This window comes from Sinocyclocheilus anshuiensis, unplaced genomic scaffold (genome assembly GCF_001515605.1).
Source record: "Sinocyclocheilus anshuiensis isolate Anshui unplaced genomic scaffold, SAMN03320099.WGS_v1.1 scaffold673, whole genome shotgun sequence".
NCBI lineage: Eukaryota > Metazoa > Chordata > Actinopteri > Cypriniformes > Cyprinidae > Sinocyclocheilus > Sinocyclocheilus anshuiensis.
In genome coordinates this window covers 130071-152019 of record NW_015539862.1, presented here as the reverse complement: position 1 = coordinate 152019, position 21949 = coordinate 130071, and the positions used below count along the sequence as shown (strand labels likewise).

Sequence of the window (21949 nt, the reverse complement as noted above, 5' to 3'; positions counted from 1 at the left end):
TTTTCTTCTAAAAGAGATGAAAAGTAATCAGATCTAGCAGTTTTTAATGCTTTTCTGTAGGATAGTTTACTTTCCCGCCAAGCAATATGAAATACCTCTAGTTTTGTTTTCCTCCAGCTGTGCTCCATTTTCCGGGCTGCATTTTCCAGTGCGAGTGTGCTCATTATACCACAGTGTCAGACCTTAATCTTCCTTAAGTGTAAAGGAGCAACCGTATCTAACATGCTAGAAAAGAGAGAGTGCATAGTTTCTGTTACATTATCAAGTTGTTCTGAGGTATTGGATATGCTAAGGAATTGAGATAAATCAGGAAGATTACTTACAAAGCAGTCTTTTGTGGTAGAAGTGATGGTTCTACCATACTTGTAACAAGAAGTAGAATTTACAGTTTTAGCTATATGAAGTTTGCACAAGACTAGATAATGATCTGAGATATCATCGCTTGGCTGCATAATTTCAACACCATCGACATCAATTCCATGTGAAAGTATTAAATCTAGAAAGGACATGCAGAGGTTGTATTTCTTCTCATGTCACAGTATTCAAGCTTTAGCCAATTGTTCTCAGCCCTTAAGTGTCACCCATGTTGAGGCTCATTGATCAAGTCCAATAATTTCATTTAGGTTTTATTGCTTTTGTGCTCTGAGATATAGCCGCGTGACATTTAGAGCACTATTGAGTGAATGAGTGATCTCTAAAATTGTTGGAATCACAGAGCAAGGGTGACACACACACAATCATGTTCCACTTAGGTGCAGATGGAAAAAGAAACACCCATCCAATTTGACAAAACCAAAAGAAGAAAACATGAGGCTATAGCATGATGTTGGGGTATCAGTGTAGTGACTTGCAAAACAAATTTATAGTAAGACATCTTTACAGCATGATACTGTTAAATTCCACTTAATTTATTCATCCATTTTATCTGAGCCAGCAATAAGATTTCAAAAGTTAATTTAACTGCTGGAGGTATATCCTTTTCCTATGTTATGTCAAAAATCTAGCCTTGTTCGGGAGGCAGACACACACCGTCAGTTTTAATCTAGATTAAAGACCCATCTCTTTAACCTGGCATACACATAGCACACTATAACATTTCTATAATTCAAATCCGTTAAAGGATTGTTAACCTGAATAAATTAGTTCAACCAGAACCCGGGAACACCGCACCACCATATTTAATTTCTGACATGGGTGAAAACAAAGTTGTGAAGGATAGAAGTACAGATTCTTACTGTTTGCTTGTACTTTGTATTGATTGTACTGTTATTTAACAACATACTGACTGTTCAGCTACTTTAAGTAGACAAAAACTCCATATAACAGTTTAGAACATTTTGAGTTTTGAAAATTACACGTGATCTAGGACCACAGCACATGCTATCATTCAGGGACGACGTATCCTGGGGGATACAAACATTTGAGAAGCTGAGGGGAGAAGCAGTGAAAGCGTAGGTCTCATTTCTTGGTTTCATCTTGAAAGGGTGTTTGTTGTGAATATTTAGATGAGGTGACTTTTGTTTCTCCATACTTTGTTTAGCTCACAGGCAGCATTTAAACCTGCATGGCCGCCTGTAGTGGGAAATCTACTCACCCGCCGATAAAAGTTGATCTAGTTCACATATTTACACACGTTGGAGGGGACTTACCTGTTTAAAAAGCTGTTGTTCAGCATTAGCTTATTAGGTTAGGTAAGATATAAAACATACATATAGACTGTGTGACTTTGGTCCTTGTACGTTGCGCTCATTATTTTTTTTATTTAATATTGAAAACAGAAACATGAGAAAACGGCACCATTTTCATTTTTCGTTTTTTCAAAAACATGAAAAGACAAGAATTCGCCTTAATTTTTCGTTTTTACATTCAGGGGTAGAAAATGGATAAACAGCTTGAATGTTCTATTTCCACGTGTGGGAGGGAATTAAACGCCCTTTTCACTGATTGGTCAAGCAAGAATGAAACGGTGCCGTCTTGATTTCTGTGCAACAGAATAAGAGTCCTCCGCTGTTAAGGTATTTATTGTAACTTCTGCATTCCGTCTCTCTCATCAAACAACCAGACTAACAAATGGACAGGGTTTACTTCTATGTAGGCATAGTTTCTCTATGGCGAGTATTATGTGCTTATTGCAGAAATATGTATGTACCTCGGATCACATTACCCTTTTAGTCTATTTCTTTGTCGCACCGCACATTTTATTTAGCAGTCCAGTTATCAAAATCTGTGTGGCAAAGCTGCGTATTGGTATTGGTTTTAGTGTGAATACGCAGAAATCATGACTTTTATTTTAGACAGTACAGTTTAATTAATAATGAGTATGAATTTATTTCATTTTAGACACAAAACAGTGTGTTTTATTTGACTTAAAGGGGTCATATGATGCTGCTAAAAAGAACATTATTTTGTGTATTTGGTGTAATGAAATGTGTTTATGTGGTTTAAAGTAAAAAAAACACATTATTTTCCACATACTGTACATTATTGTTTCTCCTCTATGCCCCGCCTTTTTGAAACGCGGCGATTTTTACAAAGCTCATCGGTCTGAAAAAGCGAGGTGTGCTGTGATTGGCCAGCTATCCAGTGCGTTGTGATTGGCCGAATACCTCAAGCGTGAGATGGAAATGTTACGCCCCTCACCATACTGTTGTATTCCCTCAGCGACCAGCAGATGTAACCTTCATAATTCAAGTATCCAAATGTTTCATTTTGTCACTCATTTAATATTTTTGTAGGCTATTCAGAATGTTTTTGTTTAAAACATTAATCTCATTCCATAATGCAATTGCTGTGTTAATGCATTTACTGCCGTCTGAGCAGCATTAATTGTGTAAATACATCTAAATTCAACTTAAGATGCAGCTTCTGTGCCACAGTGCAAAGATGGCTTTGGTTGGTACTGATGTAATTGGTAACACCTATGATGTCATATTTTTCAAATATTGACTAAATTCAGGAATTTAATGTTAAAGGTGTAAGACATATTTTATAAAGTTAGAAAAATGCCCTTTTCTAAAAAAACGAAATGCCATTTTCTCATGTTTCTGTTTTCAATTTTAAATCAAAAAATGAATGAACGCAACGTACACGGACCGGTTCGGATGCAGACAGCTGTTTGAGTCTCCGGTGGTTGAGTAACATATGGCTCAGAGTGTGTTTAAAAGATGAAATTGGGTTTGTCGTTTGTCAGCAAATTTAGAACAATGTCTGAATGCGGAGTTTAGCTTGTTAGCATCAGTTCGATGGGAAAAAAAAGAACTGCGAAAAATGAGCCCAAAATAATAATCGGTAATGAAAGTGTCTAATCTTACTCAGTGTATGTTTATTCTAGAGGTTTTTTTAGAAAATCAAGATTCCATATTTGGTGACTGTTTTGTAATAGATGTGATATTGTGACAGAAAATTATTGATTTGTGACAGAAAACTGCATTAGAAAAATTCAATAGAGTTTGGGTGTAACCCAGTGGTTATTTTTGGTATAGTGCCCAAAGAAAATCTCACAGGAACCACAATGTTTGTGATGTCAACTTCAAATTTGGAACATAAATCGGTTAGACATATGGCTTTGATTTTATAGCAGATTTTAGATTTATAGCAACTTTATACTTTCTTTTGTTGAAATGCTTTCACTTCAGCAATAATCTGCTATGTGTCTTCTTTAAAAAGAGACTAACGTTAAGTCTGTACTCCAAAACATTCAGGAATTACAACCATGCTGTAACAAGCATTGATAAACAAGTGTTCTGTTTCCAGTGAATTTATACCCCCAAAGGAGCAACGTATCCTGGGGGATACAAACATTAAAATCAAACATAAGAGTCAAGTTTTAAAAAAATTATGAAATTGTATTATTTGAGTCCCAATAAGATGGAAAATAGCATTAAATTAATTTTCTGATGTCTCTTTATGGGTTTGCACTTTTTAGGGTTAAAAATTCAATATGGCGTCTAACCTGATTAAGGTCCATTGGACTGAGATCAAGAGTTCAACTAGACAACGTGTTTTTTTTACCCCTGCTCTTTACTTCTTTATAGATGCTCTATTGCATGTGAGTTGAGTCAATAGTGTGAAGTGAGTCATTGGTTCGTTTATTTTTGCACATAAACACGTACCCTTTACATTTCACCCAAGCAGGAATGATAATGATCGCTGGTGTTCTAAAACATATTTTTATGCTGAGTGGTTGTCTACAGATGGCCTTTTTTGTGACAGTATACAAGACAGTTTACTTTTCTAATTCATAAATGAGGCATGAAAGCCCAAGTTAATGCGGACCAAGGTGTGAGTATCTTGGAAACTAGTTATGTGTGATCATTACACATGATACATGTGGCAGAAGGAAGTCGTTAGAGATGTCAGCAGAGTGCAAAAAAAAAATCTACACAAACAGCAGTCATTCTGAAATAATGATGAGTGTAATGAGTCTGGTTGGATGGTATACACAGTCATGAGGGAGAATTCCTGTTATCATCAACTGGTTGGTAAATGTCCATTAGAAAACACTGTTCAAAACACTTTCTAAAATACTGTGAAATGTTAAATAAAACAGTTTACAACATATACAATTTAAATATATACGCTGATGTAGCGTATACTGCAGATAACACTGTGTCATATAAAATTCTGTCATGGCAGTTCTGCATTTTTAATGGGACATTTATGACTGGAAAATTTGTGTTTGGCAAAGATCTCTTGGCATGTGAAGGTTTAGTGAAGCAGGTCTGTTTGCTCGGGAGGCGAGTGTCAGGCAAGATTAGACATGAACTCCTAATATGATTGCTAATTACACTTTTGCAACCGAGGCTCTGTTAAGTTTCACTTATAACCCTATTTGCATATCACAGATAATGTGTAATTAAATAAAATGAAAGTCCAAGATCAACGTAATCCTTATCTTTCAGTGTAGTTCTGTTTAATATTCTTCCATCTCACTAAATCTTCAATGGGCTGTGGGTGCAGGGTGAAGGCAGTCCTTACTGTTATCCTGGATTCTGGTATTGCCCACCTCTCCTGAGCGTCATAACTCAGCCAGCTGTCGTCTTGCCAATGAATGTAAATTAATGAAAAGCTTGCATGTACTGAACGGGACTTAATGATGCGGGACAGTGACTCATTCCTGGAAATTTAAAAGAGCACTTCTTGTTTACGGAAATACACCAACCCATGACTGATATTTTATACTGGAAAATGTAATTAACCACCACTAAATCAAAAGACAGTAAACCCTGACCTGTGTGAAAATGAGCTAGATTAAGCAATCTTAACTGTAAATCACTGGTTTATTGATGAACAATAATATTAAAATATATAGGGAACTAGCCAACTGTTTCTGGAAGGATGTGCATAGGCATATCTACTTATATATTTATGTATGCTGGGGAAAAAACATGTGCAGAAACAGTAATTACTCAGAAATTGCTAGTAAATTTAACAAGTAATTACAAAGAAATGACAAGCAACACACTAAACACTGATATTAGTAGGCCTATTATTTATTTATTTTGTGAAATAAACTCCAATAATCTTGGAATCATTTCGAAAAGTCATTTGTTTAAAGTGTTGATGATGTTGGTAGCAAGAAAGAAAGAAAGAAAGAAAGAAAGAAAAAAATTGATTCCGAGGCGTTGGGAATCGATTCCATCAAGGGGAATCGACTCCTCATTCAGAGCCTTTTTCAGTTCAACAAAGCTTATCTATGGGTGCCTCTCAAACGGAAGGCTGCATCCTACGAAGGCTGCACACATTTCATTTCACGAAAATAAATGTGAAATCTTTATGTTGACAGCTTAATTAGCCACCAGTGTCAGACTATTAATAAATTTTCCAAACCTAACTAAATAACTGGAGGCAGAGTTATTTTTAACTCCATGTAGATCACAAAACTCTGAAATCGGTTGATAAATGTAAACGTTATAGTGTTTTTATCCAGAAAAAAACGCAGCTCCTCCGTTTACCTCCATTTATTTTTAAGGCAGTCTTGCCTTCACGAACATGGCGGACGCGTTGACGTATCGCAGCAACGGCTCAAAGCGGCCAATGAGGCGTCTAGGTATTTAATATGTCTATGCTTATTACCATCAAAATACTATTTTTTAAAACATTTCTATCAGCCAATGATAATTATAAAATAAAACGTCACGAGCATAGATCAGTGGCCGAAAGCGCATCTGATTGACAGATAAACCACGAGCTCTATCAGTTATTGTTAATGTTCTGGTTATTTTGTTTCAGTGTACAGTTTGTTAATATTGTGCAAAGCATACAGTCATAGTAAACTTCATCATTCAGCTGAACTGTGCACATTTATTTTAGACATCTCATGTCTTGTTTAATTAATGTGATAAACGCATGTGCCTGCTGAGCTGTGGGCTATGACTAATTTCACGGGCAAAGCAGACAAAATTACAATTTAGGTATCGTCAATTTTATTTTATTTTTTTACAAATAAAGCTTCATATTATGAGAAGGATACATTCTACGACCTCCTGCAGTCAACATGGTGAGATTAGGTTCCTTCAATATACAAAAACAAGAATCGAAAAAGAGTCGAAAACAACAGTGAGGAATCGATTATTGGAATCGATTCCAGAACCAGGAATCGGATTTGGACTCGATTCCAAAAATTTCGGAATCGAACAGCCCTACGCACCAGTCCCTGTGAAGACCAGGAAGGAAGAGACGTAATGAAAACCAACGTCGTTTCATTGGTGGAGCACACGCGCTCGTAGGCGGGTCCGCCGCTTAAGCACAATCGGTGATTGGATAGCATTTGCCTTTGGATAAATGCCTTTGGTCTGATTGGTCTGCAGTTTGTCACTATTGACCAATCTTTGTCAAGCGGAACTATTTGAAAATCGTGGGGTGCGCATCATAATGAATGAACAGCTGGTGTGTGACTGGCTGTTTAAACAGTGCATGAAAAAGGTGAGTTAGGCTTCTGCGTTAAATAAACACGTACATTTGATACCTTTAAATTTTAGTTGAAATTAATGTCAGTCGTCTGTGAATATGTATATTATTTTTGTAATCATTTTTAAATTTCGCAAATGACTTAAATCTGTAAACTAAGCCCTCTATAAACCTAGACTCGGTATTAAATGACTAATCAAGTCACAAGTTAAATCAACCAAATGCTTTAAGCTGTGTTCTCTATGTTCTCTTCAGGTAAAATGTTGGGACACATTGAGCCAGCTGAGCTTCAGTGCACAGTGGCAGTGGAGCGCTTGAATCCTGCAGGTCAAGCCATCAAACGGCAGCTCATCCGCAAAGCCACCGTCACATTAGGGCGGAATGAGTTTCAAGAGATTGTCTTGCGCGTCCACGATGGCAAAGCTCCTCAAAACTTCATGCTGCGTGATTTCCAGCTCTTTACGCGTTTTGCAAAGGATGGTAAATGTACTGTTAAATTCATCCCGGAAAACACGCAGGTTTTGCTGTCTGATTGTCCACCGGATCGTTTGAAGATGTTTCTGAAGACGCTCAGCATCAAACATCAGGCATCCCAAGGCATCAAGCCTATGAGTGATCGGGATAAACTACGAGCTGGCCTTCCTAGAGCCTTTGAGACCCTAAGTCCTCTCCAGCTGAAAGATGTGCAGAAAGCAAACGAGTTGAGAAGTAAAGTGAATGCATCAGTCCAACCCAAAGGTCCTTCAGAGAGATCTGTCAATAAGGTCTTGGGTGAAAGGAAGCAAGTAAAAAGACCCAGACCTGATTGTGACACTAGTCCGGTATGTTCATCCACTTGTACATGACACATTTCATGAGTTTGTTACATTTTTGTTTTGCCAAATTAGAAGCACAATTAAATTATTATTATTATCTAACAAAATTTAGTAGGTTCATTTCTTTTAAAATAACTTTTTAATATTGATTAAATTTGGTTAATTTAGAAACCAATTAATTTTAGTAAGCAAAATCATATTTCCATCATGTCTCTTTTTTTTTATTTTTTATTTTTTATTTTTTTATAAATTGTTTAATTCTGAAACTTCAACTTTTTTTTTTTTACTTTAAACCGCATAAACACATTTCATTACACCAAATACACAAAATAATGTTCTTTTTAGCAGCATCATATGACCCCTTTAAGATTATCGCCTCCTTTCACCTATTTGCTTAAAAGAGAGGGGAAAAGAGCTTTACAATGCCAGTGTGATGGTGTAATGTTCTTCTGTCATACATTTAGCAGAATTATGGACTAAGTTCATAAATCAAGGGATTGCAGATGAAAATTAACCATTGGCTAGATATGGTGCATTGCATTAATTGGAAACATTTATGTTTAATATTGTACTTGGTCCCTTCCAAATAAATAATTGTTTGTCTGTTTTAGGTTAAAGTGCTTCACTCCAATAAGAAGCCTGTATTGGTTCTGCCTGTAGCACAAAAGCTCAGCAAAGAACAAACTGCAGTTCTCAATGCAGTCTTGAGTGGCAAAAATGTGTTTTTCACAGGCAGTGCAGGTACTTTTTTCATTTATTCATAGCCACACATATGATTGCTTTATACTGAGGTCTTTTATTTCATGGCATTTTAAACCACTGTTCATGGCTTTATTTTTAGGTACAGGAAAGTCATTCTTGCTCAAAAGGATTATAGGCTCTCTGCCTCCAAAAAGCACGTATGCAACAGCGAGCACTGGTGTTGCAGCTTGTCACATAGGAGGGACCACACTGCACAGTTTTGCTGGTTAGAAAACATTTACAAGTCTGACTATCAATTATAGTGCAGTGCTTTTTCCAGTTCTCCTGATGCATTTCCTTGATCATTCATACAGACTGGAATGGGTCAGTAACGTTCACAAAATTTCACTCATGTCTCTAAAAAAAAAATGCAACTGCCAACAAATGCAAACATGTTACATGTGTTTATTAGGAAAGCTGTTCCTATATAATTATTCATGGCAAATGTTTTATGAAATAGGTAGTATCCTTTCACCTCAAACCAGACAGTGATCATAGGTGACCTTGGTTTTATTTCACTATGTACACACTACAGAGAATTCTGAATTGTCATATGATCAACACATTTCTCATATCTATAAAAAGAGTTGTGCTGTTGTATATGAGTTATTTTTGTTTTCTCGTTATCAGGTGTTGGTTCCGGCTCTGCTCCTCTTGAACAATGTATTGAGCTTGCTCAGCGTCCTGGGGTGCTGCAGCACTGGACATCATGCAAACACCTCGTTATTGATGAGATTTCAATGGTGGAAGCAGAGTTCTTTGACAAACTGGAAGCCGTAGCCAGGTGAACCACACTCAAAACTCTGTTCATGATACCGGTTTATTCCAGTGCACTTAATTTTCCACATTGCTGAGATTAAATTTAACATCGATTAATGTGGTAATTAAGTATTTGTATTTATTTATATATATATATATAATGGTTTAGTAATTTCATTTAACGTGATTAGTTGCATCTGATTTTGTCACTCTGGATTTTCTCCAAATGAACACCAGATGGCAAATGAATATTTGAATGTGATTTGGATCAGACCTTGAATAGCAATTGAATTCAAACCAATCCATCGACAATTCTCAAAAATCAGAGTCTAGTACTGATTTTGTTTGTAAATGCTCACCTGTTCTGAAGGAGGGTAACAATACAAAGTCTTTCAATATTAGCCCAGAGTTGCATTATTAGACAAGTGTCATTTGTATATTATGTTTCTAGATCCATCAGAAGATCCACTGAGCCGTTTGGAGGAATTCAACTGATAGTGTGTGGAGACTTTCTTCAACTTCCACCTGTAACTAAAGGAAAGGACAAGGCAAACTTTTGTTTTCAGGTACTACTCCTCATTTAAGGCCCATTCACACCAAGAATGATAACTATATTAGTTCCCACACCACCAAATGACAATGTTCTGTTTATTATAAGCATGCGCTGCAGTTACGCTATAGTGGCCACTTCAAATGCTTTGGCTTTCAGTGTTTTTATTGTTCATCAGTTTTTGGTTCTGATTTCGATTATATTGTTCCTCTATGTCATTGCTGTGCATACTTAACTTTTCTTATATAATTATAATTGTAGTTATCGACCTCATTGTGAACGAGCATTTAAGCATCATTAATGCTTGTCCAGTTCAGTCTTGATATTATTTTGTTTTAAAGGGTCATGAAACCCCAGACTACTTTTTCTGAGATTTTAGCAGAGGTGTTTGTGTTGCACATCATAGAAGACAATGTTAGCATCCGATAATTTTAACTGTTGGAGAAAACTGGTTAATTTTAAGCATTTTTGCGCTATGTTCATCTTCCGGGTTTAGAATCTACATTGTGTTGATGTCACAATTTGTGACGTGGCAATAGACTAATAGAACATTGATGACGCGTCGGTGTCTATTAAATTATTCATGAGACTGTGTGTTCTTATCCTATGAGAAGACGCTTCGCTTAATTATTCACAACTGCATGTGATTTGTGATTGATTTACTATGACAGACGTTTTAAGAGTCTGAGATGACATCACGCACAATAACTGAGAGAAACGTTCATGGATCGAAGAAGAGTGTTTGTTTTTGCTTTGTAATAAGAGTTAGGCACAAATGCGATTCATTCACTTGGTGAGCATAACCGTTTTTACAGCTCTGACACAACCCATCAAAAGGCTTATATAAACGCTGCAGAATAAGCCTTAAAAGTTCTCCGAGGTGCAACAGCGTGTTCATATATGTTTTTGATGCAGAGTGCAAATGGCTGTGCATTTATTTTTTTAACTCGATGGGGGCGAAATGAAACTGTCAGAACGCTAAGCTGTGTGTGTATTGTCTGTCTCCCCTCTTGACCCCCCCCACCCCTCCTCCGCTCCGCACCACGCCCACTTTTTTAGCATTTTTTAAAACTGTGTTGAGAACTAACCAGTGCTGAAATGGGGGGAAATCAAATTTTATCAAAAAAAAGTCACTTACTCACCCTCATGTTCCAAACCCATAAGACTTTCCTTCATCTTTAAAATGCAAATGAATAACTTTTTAATAAATCCTGAAAGATTTGTCTCTACATTGCAAATCCTTTCCACCAAAACTTTGACACTTCAAAAAGTTAATAAAGAAATCATAAAAGTAATCCATATGAATCGAGTGTTTTAAACTAAATCGTCTGAAGAAAATGTATCACTTTGATGAACAGATTTAATTTAGGCTTATATTCACATAAACATTACATACATAGAGATTCATATGGATTTCTTTTAGCATGTCTTTATGAACTCTAAAGCATCAAAGTTAGTGCAATGGACTTTAAATTGTGAGACATAAATTGTTTTGGTCATTTCTTTGTGTATAACTACATTTGAGTATCTACTGGCTGTTTCTAAGAATAAGATAAGAAAAGTCCATTTTGCCTGCAGTCGAGAAGTTGGCGGAAGTGTATCCATATGAACATGGAGCTGACGGAGGTGCGCAGACAAACAGACAAAGCCTTCATCTCTCTCCTCCAGGCTGTGAGAGTGGGCAGGTACTGAGTTCTCACCGCATCCACAGTTCAGTGCAGTGAGTCACTGGCTCTGCGTGTTATTGGGATACAGTCCCAGGGTTAGTAGTAGTTCAGGGTTAGTTTTTTTTTCTACAACCTAAGGTGGTTCTTGTAGGAGTAATTTGAATTTTTATAGGTCTTGTAGTTGGGAACTTTCAAGCGTCATCTTGTAATCAATGAAGATGTCAATTGATTCAGCTGATCATCTTGATTAATCTCATTGTGAAAGTGACTCTCCATTCTGTAGAGTCACAGAGGAAGTTACTGCACAACTACTGAGAAGTGCCAATCACAGCATCGAGAGGGATGGTATCCTAGCAACCAGGCTGTGCACACACAAGGATGATGTGGAGCTCACTAATGAGAATAAACTCAAACAGTTGCCAGGTTAGTCATACAGACATATCATTTCAAACTGGAGATGTGTGAGATGTGATTTTTGGTTTGCTGGTTGCATCAGGTGGTAGTTGTTCTGGTACCGCTGTCAGTGCTGTGAAGAAGTGAATGGTATTGCGTGAGATCCCGGAAACGGAAATAATTATTAGAAATCTCTCATCTGATTCATAAGTCACTAGAAACCACCTATGACAATATATAAGAGTACATTTATTTAGTTTTTTAAAAATGTATCTCCATGCCCTTCCCCCTACTTACCTTCATTGGATTAAAGAGATCATGCGATATCTTAAACTGGAAAAAATAAGATACTCTCTTTAAGGGTGTACCCAGAAATTCTGTGCAATCTGGGAACCTTTCTTGTCATTTGTTGAGAAATTCAAGTAGGGAATACAATCCCAAAATATTTATAACTGATTTTCTTTTTTTTTTCTTCTTTTTTGTCTTTGTACAATGTAACTGATACTTCATGTCTGATGGGTAAAGGGCTGGGTTGTGGTATGCTGCTGTTTTGATTATATACTGTACTGTTTCAGTTCTCTTGTTTTTCTTGCATATTATAAAATCTTAAACGGACCTTGTTAAAAAACAAAAAATGATGTAAGTTACAGACAGTTACAGATGTAAATTACATGTCACATTTCTAAGTCTCTCAAGTGTTTCCTTTGCAGGGGTCATGCGAGTGTTTGAGGCTGTGGATAGTGACCCTATGCTGTTTCGGACCATTGACGCACAGAGTCCAGTGAGTCGGTTCTTACAGCTGAAAGTGGGAGCTCAGGTAGGTGTTCCCTCACACCCCCACTAGGAAACACTAGCTCTTGATTTGTAATGTAAAATGTTGCAAGAACCTTTTTATTTCTTTAGGTCATGCTCACTAAAAACCTGGATGTCCAGAGGGGTCTAGTGAATGGAGCCAGAGGAGTAGTGGTTGACTTTCAGCCAGGCAATCAAGGTACGACTGACTGTAAAACAGTGATGGGAGCTTCCCCTTATACATCATATTTACTTTCTCTGTCACTTTCTTTCACGTTGTCTTCATGAAAATTGGTAAATAAATGGGTAAATCTCAAATAAGAATATGTCCAGGTTGTATTTTAACAAAAAATCAGAAGGAAAAATAAGCTATTGTGTGTAAAGTAACTGGAAGCCTATCTTTAGGACCTTTTAGATTAATTGTATTTTGTTACGTCAGCTGTTGGGATGTAATTAGCAATTAGATCTAATTTAATGATTTACTCTGATTTTAGTAAAACACTGGCAGTAGTACAAATATAGTACTAGCTTTTTTTTTGCTTTTTTTTTTTTACACCAGTTTAAAGCTGATGTGTTTTTCTTCTATTTGGAGTAAGTTTTTTTTTTATTTTTTTTTATTGTACATGAAATAAGACCTGGATGTTACAAAAGATTTCTATTTCAAATAAATGCTGTTCTTTCAATCCTTAAATGTATGATTCTTTCCACAAAGAAAATATTATGCAGCACAACTGTTTTCAACATTGATGATAAATGTTACTTGAGCAGCAAATCAGCATATTAGAATGATTTGTGAAGCATCACGTGACACTGAAGACAATCAACTTTGCCATCACAGGAATAAATACATTTGAAAGGAAATATTAAAATGGGAAAAAAAAAATTGTTTTAGTATTTCACAATATTACTGTTTTACTATGTTTTTGATAAAATAAATGCAGCCTTTGTGAGCATAAGAGACACATTTTACAGACTCAATTGAAATTTTTTTTAACAATTATATTACAGTAATGAGAATATGGGGTTTTCAATCCAGTTTTTTGACGTTCTTCACTGACTTCATGAGATTTACCCAAATATCACTCATTAAATTCTGTACCTGGCTGGTTATAGAACATCAACATATTTCAGAGGATACAGACATTCTGTGAGATGTTGTGACGTACCATCATTCGTGACCACCCCTCCCCTTGCAGGACTCCCTCGGGTGCGATTCCTTTGCGGGGCTGTTGAGGTAATAAAGAGAGAGCGTTGGATGTTTAAAGCATCAGGGGGGTTGTACCTGAGCCGACAGCAGCTGCCACTCAAACTGGCCTGGGCCATTTCAATCCACAAGAGTCAGGTGAGCTCTGCTCTCATGTCCCACCATGAGTCATTTTGCATATGTAGTAAGCTACTGAGTCAAACCTGCATCAGCTGAATGCATAGAATGAAATCTAATTTTACAAAATTGTGCTGTTGATCTCATTGTTTTGAGCACTAGAGGAAATTATCATGTGATTTCATTGAAAATGCTATTAAAATTAAATGACTTTGCTTAGGAAGAGTGTTTTTATTTATCTGTGAACAGATGCTCAGGGCTATTGTTTTGGTTTGTGTTTTGACTCATTAACTAGTCCCCATGTTTACCCATCTTTTCTGACTGTGCATTCTGCACTGATGAACTGTCAAAATTATCGCTGTTTAACTCCTCAGCTGTCTGGCAAATGTTTGAAAACATTGCGTGTGTCTATGTCCCAATGCTCACTAGAGGAACTGAGGAAAATCTATTAAATCAATTCCTCAGTATAACCATGTGGGTCTAAATCTCTCCATTGTAATATGGAGACAGTGATGATCAATGAGATCAATTACTTGATTTGGTTTTATCCCTACAATTAAACCAATAATTAAAGTTTTATTAAAGGGATAGTTCACCCCAAAATGAAAATTGTCATTGTTAACCTTATGTTGTTCGAAACTTGGATGAGGTTTTTTTTTTTCTCTCTCTCTCGCTCTCTCTGTGGAAAGGAATAACCAAACCATTTCGGTTCCCATTGACTTTTTCAAGAATTGTATGTATAAAAAATGGTTAATAACATTATTCTCAATATATTCTTTAATAAAAAAATGTAAAAAAGGGGAAAAATTGAGTAATTTGTTCAAAAAGAGAATTTTACTTAATTTAACTTGGAAACTAAAATACTTTGGCAAAAGGTTAGTCACTATTGGCGTTTCATAATATAAAATATGTCTCTTATAACAACTGTGGTGTTCTATTGTTGGTAAATTAATGGTTTATATCTTGGAGCTACAATTTTAGATTAGTTTTAGTTTAGTTCAGTCAGGACCACTGTCGTCAAAGCCACGCATGGGTAAGAGCAGGGAGCACAGAGATATAAACAAAAACATACGCGGAACATCACCAACCATCAAATTGACAATTTCTTTTTTTTTTTTTTTTTTTTTTTTTTTTTTTAATTGAAATGAATGGGTCAAAATTCGATCCAATCTTATAGCTAGAGCACTAATTCCCTACTGATAAACATACACCCTTTAGCAAAGGGGTGTACAGTCCTGCTCCTGGAGGGCCACTGTCGTGCAGAGTTTAGCTCCAACCCCAGTTAAACACCTGAATCAGCTAATCGAGGTCTTACAAGGTGTACGAGAAACTTCCAGGCAGGTGTGTTGAGGCAAGTTAGCGCTAAACTCTGCAAGACAGTTTGGACACCCCTGCTTTAGCAGCTTTGTAGCCTAAATTAACAAATTTGCTAGCTTGAGCAACCTGCCTATTTGCTTTGTGTCTTGGTTAGCTTTGACAGTGAGATAAAGCCTGGTTCCAATACCATAAACAATGTGGTATTTCTAGCATATTTAAAAAAAAAAAAAAGTCTAATTTCTATGAAAGACAAGTGATTATTGAATGAAATTCATGGCTAGTATCTTGATTGTTTGGTGTGTTTAGGGCATGACTCTGGATTGTGTGGAGATCTCTTTGGCACGTGTGTTTGAGAGCGGCCAGGCCTATGTTGCTCTGTCACGGGCCCGGAGTCTGGAAGGCCTGCGTGTGATGGACTTTGATCCGCGAGTAGTGCAGGCCAACCAGGACGTGCTGCTCTTCTATAAGAGACTGAGGAAAGAGAGGCTCCTCATGCAGGTAAGTCCACCCTGGACAATCACACTGTTCCTCAGATGAATACCCATTTCTGTGTCAGACTGGCACAATTTAAAAGATGAATCTAAATGATTTTAGATTGGCTAATAAAAGTCCCCTAGGAAGCTCAAATTACTGGTTGATTTTACAGTATTCGGAATTCAAATTGCCCAATTTCAACAAGGCTTACATTGATTTAGGAAGTTTATTATAGGTCTCTGATTGTAATTTATTTTTCTTCCCCCAGTCCTCAATGAATGACTTTGTTGGACAGAGCAATAAGGAGAATTCCCGTTGGTGAGGTGGTGATGTGAAGCTCTCATTTTCATATGCACTGTGTGTATGAATGCATCAGGGACATGAAGTCATTTTTAATTCATTTAGTGTTTCTTATTGGGTAAATTATAATACCCTGCTTTTCAACTGAGTGATTATTTATTTTTATAAATGTGCCTAAACCATGTTTTATGTAACCATTCATTTCTTTTAATAAAGTTTCTATGTTTTTATACATGAATTGGCTTGATTCTGAAAATATCAGGTTTACATGCTTTTTATCTGAGCAAAGTTTTATCAGTGCCTTTTGCTTGTGGCAGTGGTTTTCTAATTGTAAGTGAAATGTGTTCTTATATTTATAATTTGGTTTTAGTTGAATATTCCAGCTTATTGAGTTTAGATGAAGTGGTACACAATGTCCTGTAATTGCATGCATTGCAGTGAAAAGAGTACAGATATTTCCCCCTTCAACAGCTTCAGTGAGATGCTTTTTTTTTTCTTCCATAGATCATTATTCTAGGAACAATATACAATTAATAATCCAGTTATCCATACAAGCATATCTGCCAAATATTGGTTCAATCAAATGAAGAACACACTTTCATGGCACGTTCTTACTAACTCGCATCACTGTTGTAGCAAAATCCAAATAAGGATTGTCTCTTTATCAACAGGCTAAAGCTACATTACTTTCTCACAGTGTCTGAAGATTTTAAATTAAAGCAAGAAGAAACTAGCAAATAAAAATGCTATGTCTACTGCCACCCTGTGGGACTGTGTGTAATTGCAATTAGATCTACGCCATTAAAAAAAAAAAGTCTTCTCACATTCAACTGTTATATTGTCAGCAGATTCTTAACCTGTAAATATGTGTATGATGCTTGTGCTGTACACTTAAAGCATCTGTAGATACTGTAGGGTCCTGAGGGGGCCAGACACTGTTTAATCTGTATGACATTCACCTCTCGTTCAGCATTTATTTAGTTCTTTCAAAATGAACCCAAAAAGCAGATTTATGACAGAAGAATTTAATGTTTATACATTTTAGGTAATATTGTATTAACATACCAACATACCACCATCTCTTCTTCCTCCTCATCAGCACCATCTTCGCCTGCATCTTCCTCTGCCATTGTCTGTTCCTTTACAAATAAGAGACAAGCCGCACAAATTTAGTACCATGATACTACATAACCAAGTTATTATGAATACACGATTTTGGGGACCAAAAAGGTATTGGTAAATCTTAATGTTTTATATAACCATTTTAATGTCTTTGCAATGTAAACATCAAGTACTTAAATACAATGATGATCTAAATATTTTGTTAAAGGCCAAATGACACACTATTGAGGCTACAATATTTAACAGGAGCTTCTGTTCTTTATTCAGAGGTCCTTGAATGTAACATAAATTTAATTATCTAATTCTCTAAGTTGCATAACTTCTCAAATGCATTTTAAACTAAAGCAAAAACTCTTGAAATTAGTCATACCTCGTCCTTCGCCTCGTCAGGCTGTCCATATGTGATATTTTCCCTTTCAATAACCATACTTGTATGCTAGTAAATTCACACAATAAAGACAATAAAGGTGAGAAATCTGGATGAACAAGTACGTGCTGGAAATATACAGAGACGCGAATTTACGAATTCTACTATGGTGAAGGTTTGACTTATTAAATAAGAACGTTATTGGATGTCTGCAATCAACGTCAAAGAATGAACTTGTTAATATCATAGACTGTGGTTAATATCCGTGAGTTAAGCCTTCGCAATAGTAGGAGCTCACAGAACATTTCTGGAACGTTCTTATGTTATAAGCGCTTTATAAAAACCCACATTATATCATTGGTAATAATTTGTTGATCGATTAAATTGTATATATATATATATATATATATATATTCACAATAAATCACTTGTATGCGCGAATATAATAAGATAATAATTGAAACCAGTATGTGACTTCAAGGATGAAATTAGGCCACTTATTGGGGAAATTGCTTGGCTAGATGATTTATCTGACGATGTCTTGGTTTTTAATTAAATAACTTTATTATTATAGTGGATAAATATAAAACACGGTAGTGGAACCAATGAGTTCAAAAACAACGGATGCTTTTTGATGTAACACAAACATGGCAGCGTACGTATGCACGAGATATTGTATAAACAAATTTAAAGACTCGATTAGATTTATTCCGCGACGGTATCGCGTTAAAACAAAATGGGTAAGTAATGAGGTTACATTCATTTTCAAAATAAAAGCAAAGTGTCAGTACTAGATAACATAAGATGTTCCTCTGTATTCCATTAGGCAGCAACAAGGCCCAAGTTCCCAGCCACTGAACTTGCTCTGCACAACTTTGACACAAGCTACAGTATACAATTAAGGGACCTTTGGCCCTCTATTCGCGTTGCAATGCTGTGTGAACAAAAATATGGAGCACTGATAAACAGCTTCTCTTCAGCACCCAATGTAATAATAGATTTAGAAGCTGGAGGATGTAAAGACTTCATCAGTAGGCCTATTGACTGTTCCAGAAATGAAGTCCATCCATCTTCACATGACTCCACAACCTCACACAGAGGTTCAACAGAGCTGGAACCTGCTGCTTTTCAACCCAGTATAAGTCCCGATATAAAATGTCTTATTTTCCCCCAAGGAGACATATCTAGATTTAAACCAGCTAGGTGAGGGTTACTAAAAATTCTCATTTCCTTTGTCTTGTTCTAAGTTGATTATGTTTGATATATCTGTCCTGTTAACTTAGACCTGACAGCAGTGGCATATTGGGATATTATCTTCTGGATGCTGCCTCGGTGCTGCCTGTACTAGCGCTGGACGTCCAGCCAGGACACACAGTACTGGATCTATGTGCAGCTCCAGGAGGGAAGACTCTTGCTCTCCTGCAGACACATTCAGTCAGTATGTGAACTGCCATATTGCCAACACTTCAAGCGTTTTAATGGAAGAGATGCAGATGATATATGCATGTTTTTTTTTCTTTTCAGATTATCTGTGGGCGAACGACCTGTCAGGTTCCCGCACTATGCGATTACGCAGGACTCTTCAGAGCTACCTGCCTAAAGAGTTCCTGGATGAAAACAAAATCCACATCACTTCCACTGATGGTCGGCAGTTAGGCATGACAGAGGAGAAAAGCTTTGACAGAGTTAGTATTGGGCAAAATGTGTGGAAGAGAATGGCCTGTTTTGTAAAGTAAATGAGAATGTCATGTTATAGTTATACTAAGAAAACCAATTTTAGGATTTGAATTGAACCACAATATGATTTGAGTAAATGATTAAATAGCAGTTAACAAAAATGCAGATTAAAATTTCTTACATTCCACTTCATCAAAATATAAATCATGTGAGACCTATTTAATTAACAGCTTTAGATGGATATATGTCTCTGCAGTGTAGTATTTATTTTCTATTATATTTCATTTTACTTAAAAAAAAAAAAAAGAAGAAACATTAGAGCCAGCACTACGACAGTAGCTGTGTCCGAAACTGCTCCCTATCCCCTATTTAGTGCACTATATCGGGTATTGGACATTTTGTAGTGGCGTCCGGATTCTGAGTGACCGTCATTCCCTATATTCGTTCACTCTTTTATACGCACAGTGCACTCTGATTTCAAGTGTACATCTGATGTACACTTGCTGAAGCACTATTTCCCAAAATCCAATGTGGAGAGGACTCTCAAGTTGGAAGAGAGATTGGGAGCAAGCGAGTTTGAACAAGAGATGCAGTTTACATCTTTCTTATTTCTGTTTTAGCATTTTTTTCATGCTGGTTCTAGTTTTTACCTTCTTATTAACAATTTCTTATTAAAAACATAAAGAAAATAAAGAGAGACAATATTACAATAGCTGCATTTTAAAAATGAAATAAAATTATATGGATCAGGTAAAATATAGTTTTATAGTATTTATTTATAATATTTATTTTAAAAATATTATTACTTAGGCATGAACTCAGTTTAATGTGGTTTTAATAAAGCATATAGCATTGCATCGGCTGACTCAGCTGATCCACATATACCTATAGGAATACGACGCCTATCACGGCATTCCTATATAAGGTCTATTCAGTATTATTCAACAGCTTTTATCACTTGCTCAGGAGCAAATTACCCTCTTCCATCCCCAACTCTTCCTTTTGGCACAGTCAGGACTTGGCTTTCTGTATTCGACTCCTTTTTATCTTAAATAATGTTGTTACACTTAAATATCATTAAGAACATTAATGATATCTGCTTTGTTCTGTTCTGTTTACCCTGTGGGGTTATTGCTGCTCTCCCTGCTCATTCATTACAGGCTGCATGGATGGGCAGGGAGTTTTTTGCCCAGAACAGAACCATTCTGCCAAATCCAAACTGAATGCTAAGTGTCAATCATTTTGACGATAGTGGTCCTGACAGAACTAATTTGCTGAGGTGGCATTGTTATTAACTTACAGCAATGTAAGGAAAAGATGATAATTTGGTGGATGATTAAAAAATATTAATAAGTCACCAGTAGGTAGCATATTCATTCTAATGTAGTCAGAGATAAAAGTACATATGTGACCCTGGACCACAAAACCAGTCATAAGGGTCAATTTTTCGAAATTGAGATTTATAACTCACCTGAAAGCTGAATAAATACGCTTTGCATTGATGTATGGTTTGTTAGGATAGGACAATATTTGGCCGAGAAAAATCAATAATTTTGACCCATACAATGTTTTTTTGGCTATTGCTACAAATATACCCCAGCGACTTAAGGCTGGTTTTGTGGTCCAGGGTCACATATGTGACGAAGATGTTTGTGCGACAGCTCCAGACAGGGGCGTCATGCACTCATTATTTTTGAGGGGGCACGAGTTGGGGGGTGGGGGGTTTGCCGACCCCAAACTTTCGAATGGTTTGGTCAGGGGTCACCAAACTCGGTCCTGGAGGGCCAGTGTCCTGCATTTACAGTAATTAAATAGCAGCCTTTGTGATTTGCCATAATCGTGATTTCAGCTTTATTTTTGCCCGTCTTTAGGCAAAAGATGAAACTGAACAACAATTTGTTTTTCATTTGGATTTCTACTGCAAAAGCAGTTGCTCAACACCTGAAATCTAGACTGTTCTGCAGAATGCACAAACATACTGTACATATTACAAAGTGCTAATGTTAAAGTAACTGTCGAGAAGACCGATGCGCATTTGACCTTTAAATCATCTTTGAAGGGGTCTGTGTTGGCAGTGCTCATTCTTAGGGTCAGCTCCAGCAGGGCCTCCAGCCGTGGAGGAATGATGTTATCAACCGGCTTCTTCAGTTCTTCCTCCGTTAGGTCCATAAAATGCACGAAAAAGTCTCCTTTATCCATTAAGAAGTAATGTTTGATTGACCTGTATCACAAAATGTAAGAAATTAGGTGATATTGAGATATTCAGATCACAGTTGTTGAATAATACCAAATAATCTGTTAGATCAGGGGTCTCCAGACTTGGTCCTAGAGGGCCAGTGTCCCGCAGAGTTTAGCTCCAACCCTCATCAAACACACCTGAACCAGCTAATCAAGCTCTTACTAGGTATAATAGTAACTTTCAGGCACGTGTGTTGAGGCAAGTTGGAGCTAAACTCTGCAGGACACCGGCCCTCCAGGACCACGTTTGGTGACCCCTGGGTTAGGTTATACTGCTGTATTTTACCAGCACCATGTATTTACATTGTCTTCTCATGATTGCTATACTGTCATATCCTTGTATGTAATGTGTGATGTCACTAACATTTCAAAAATATCTAACATCTGCTATCTGTATGGTTACAGCATGCATCTCTGCCAAGCATTTTACATTTGCATTTAGTCATTTAGCAGATGCTTTTATCCAAAGCAACTTACAAATGAGGACAATAAAAGCAGTCAAAACTA

The 21949-nt window shown here is 36.6% G+C and overlaps 2 protein-coding genes across 2 annotated transcripts in view; both read left to right on the top strand.

The window, feature by feature from the left end:
• Nucleotides 1–6827: 6827 nt before the first annotated feature.
• pif1 (PIF1 5'-to-3' DNA helicase homolog (S. cerevisiae)) lies at nt 6828–16198 on the top strand. The gene is made up of 13 exons (XM_016481313.1): nt 6828–6924; nt 7165–7730; nt 8336–8465; nt 8566–8691; nt 9096–9249; nt 9676–9790; nt 11353–11459; nt 11725–11864; nt 12545–12651; nt 12738–12825; nt 13823–13968; nt 15571–15762; nt 16007–16198. Exons 2-13 carry the CDS (start codon nt 7170–7172, stop codon nt 16058–16060), a joined length of 1920 nt encoding a protein of 639 aa, XP_016336799.1. The 5' UTR covers nt 6828–6924; nt 7165–7169; the 3' UTR covers nt 16061–16198.
• Nucleotides 16199–18148: 1950 nt separating this feature from the next.
• The window catches only part of LOC107684939 (5-methylcytosine rRNA methyltransferase NSUN4-like), a 5317-nt gene continuing 1516 nt past the window's right edge, over nt 18149–21949 (top strand). The window contains exons 1-4 of the mRNA XM_016481328.1: nt 18149–18267; nt 18354–18730; nt 18811–18965; nt 19052–19212. Coding sequence (XP_016336814.1) covers nt 18175–18267; nt 18354–18730; nt 18811–18965; nt 19052–19212 — 786 coding nt within the window. The 5' untranslated portion in view covers nt 18149–18174. The remainder of the gene's footprint in view (nt 18268–18353; nt 18731–18810; nt 18966–19051; nt 19213–21949) is intronic.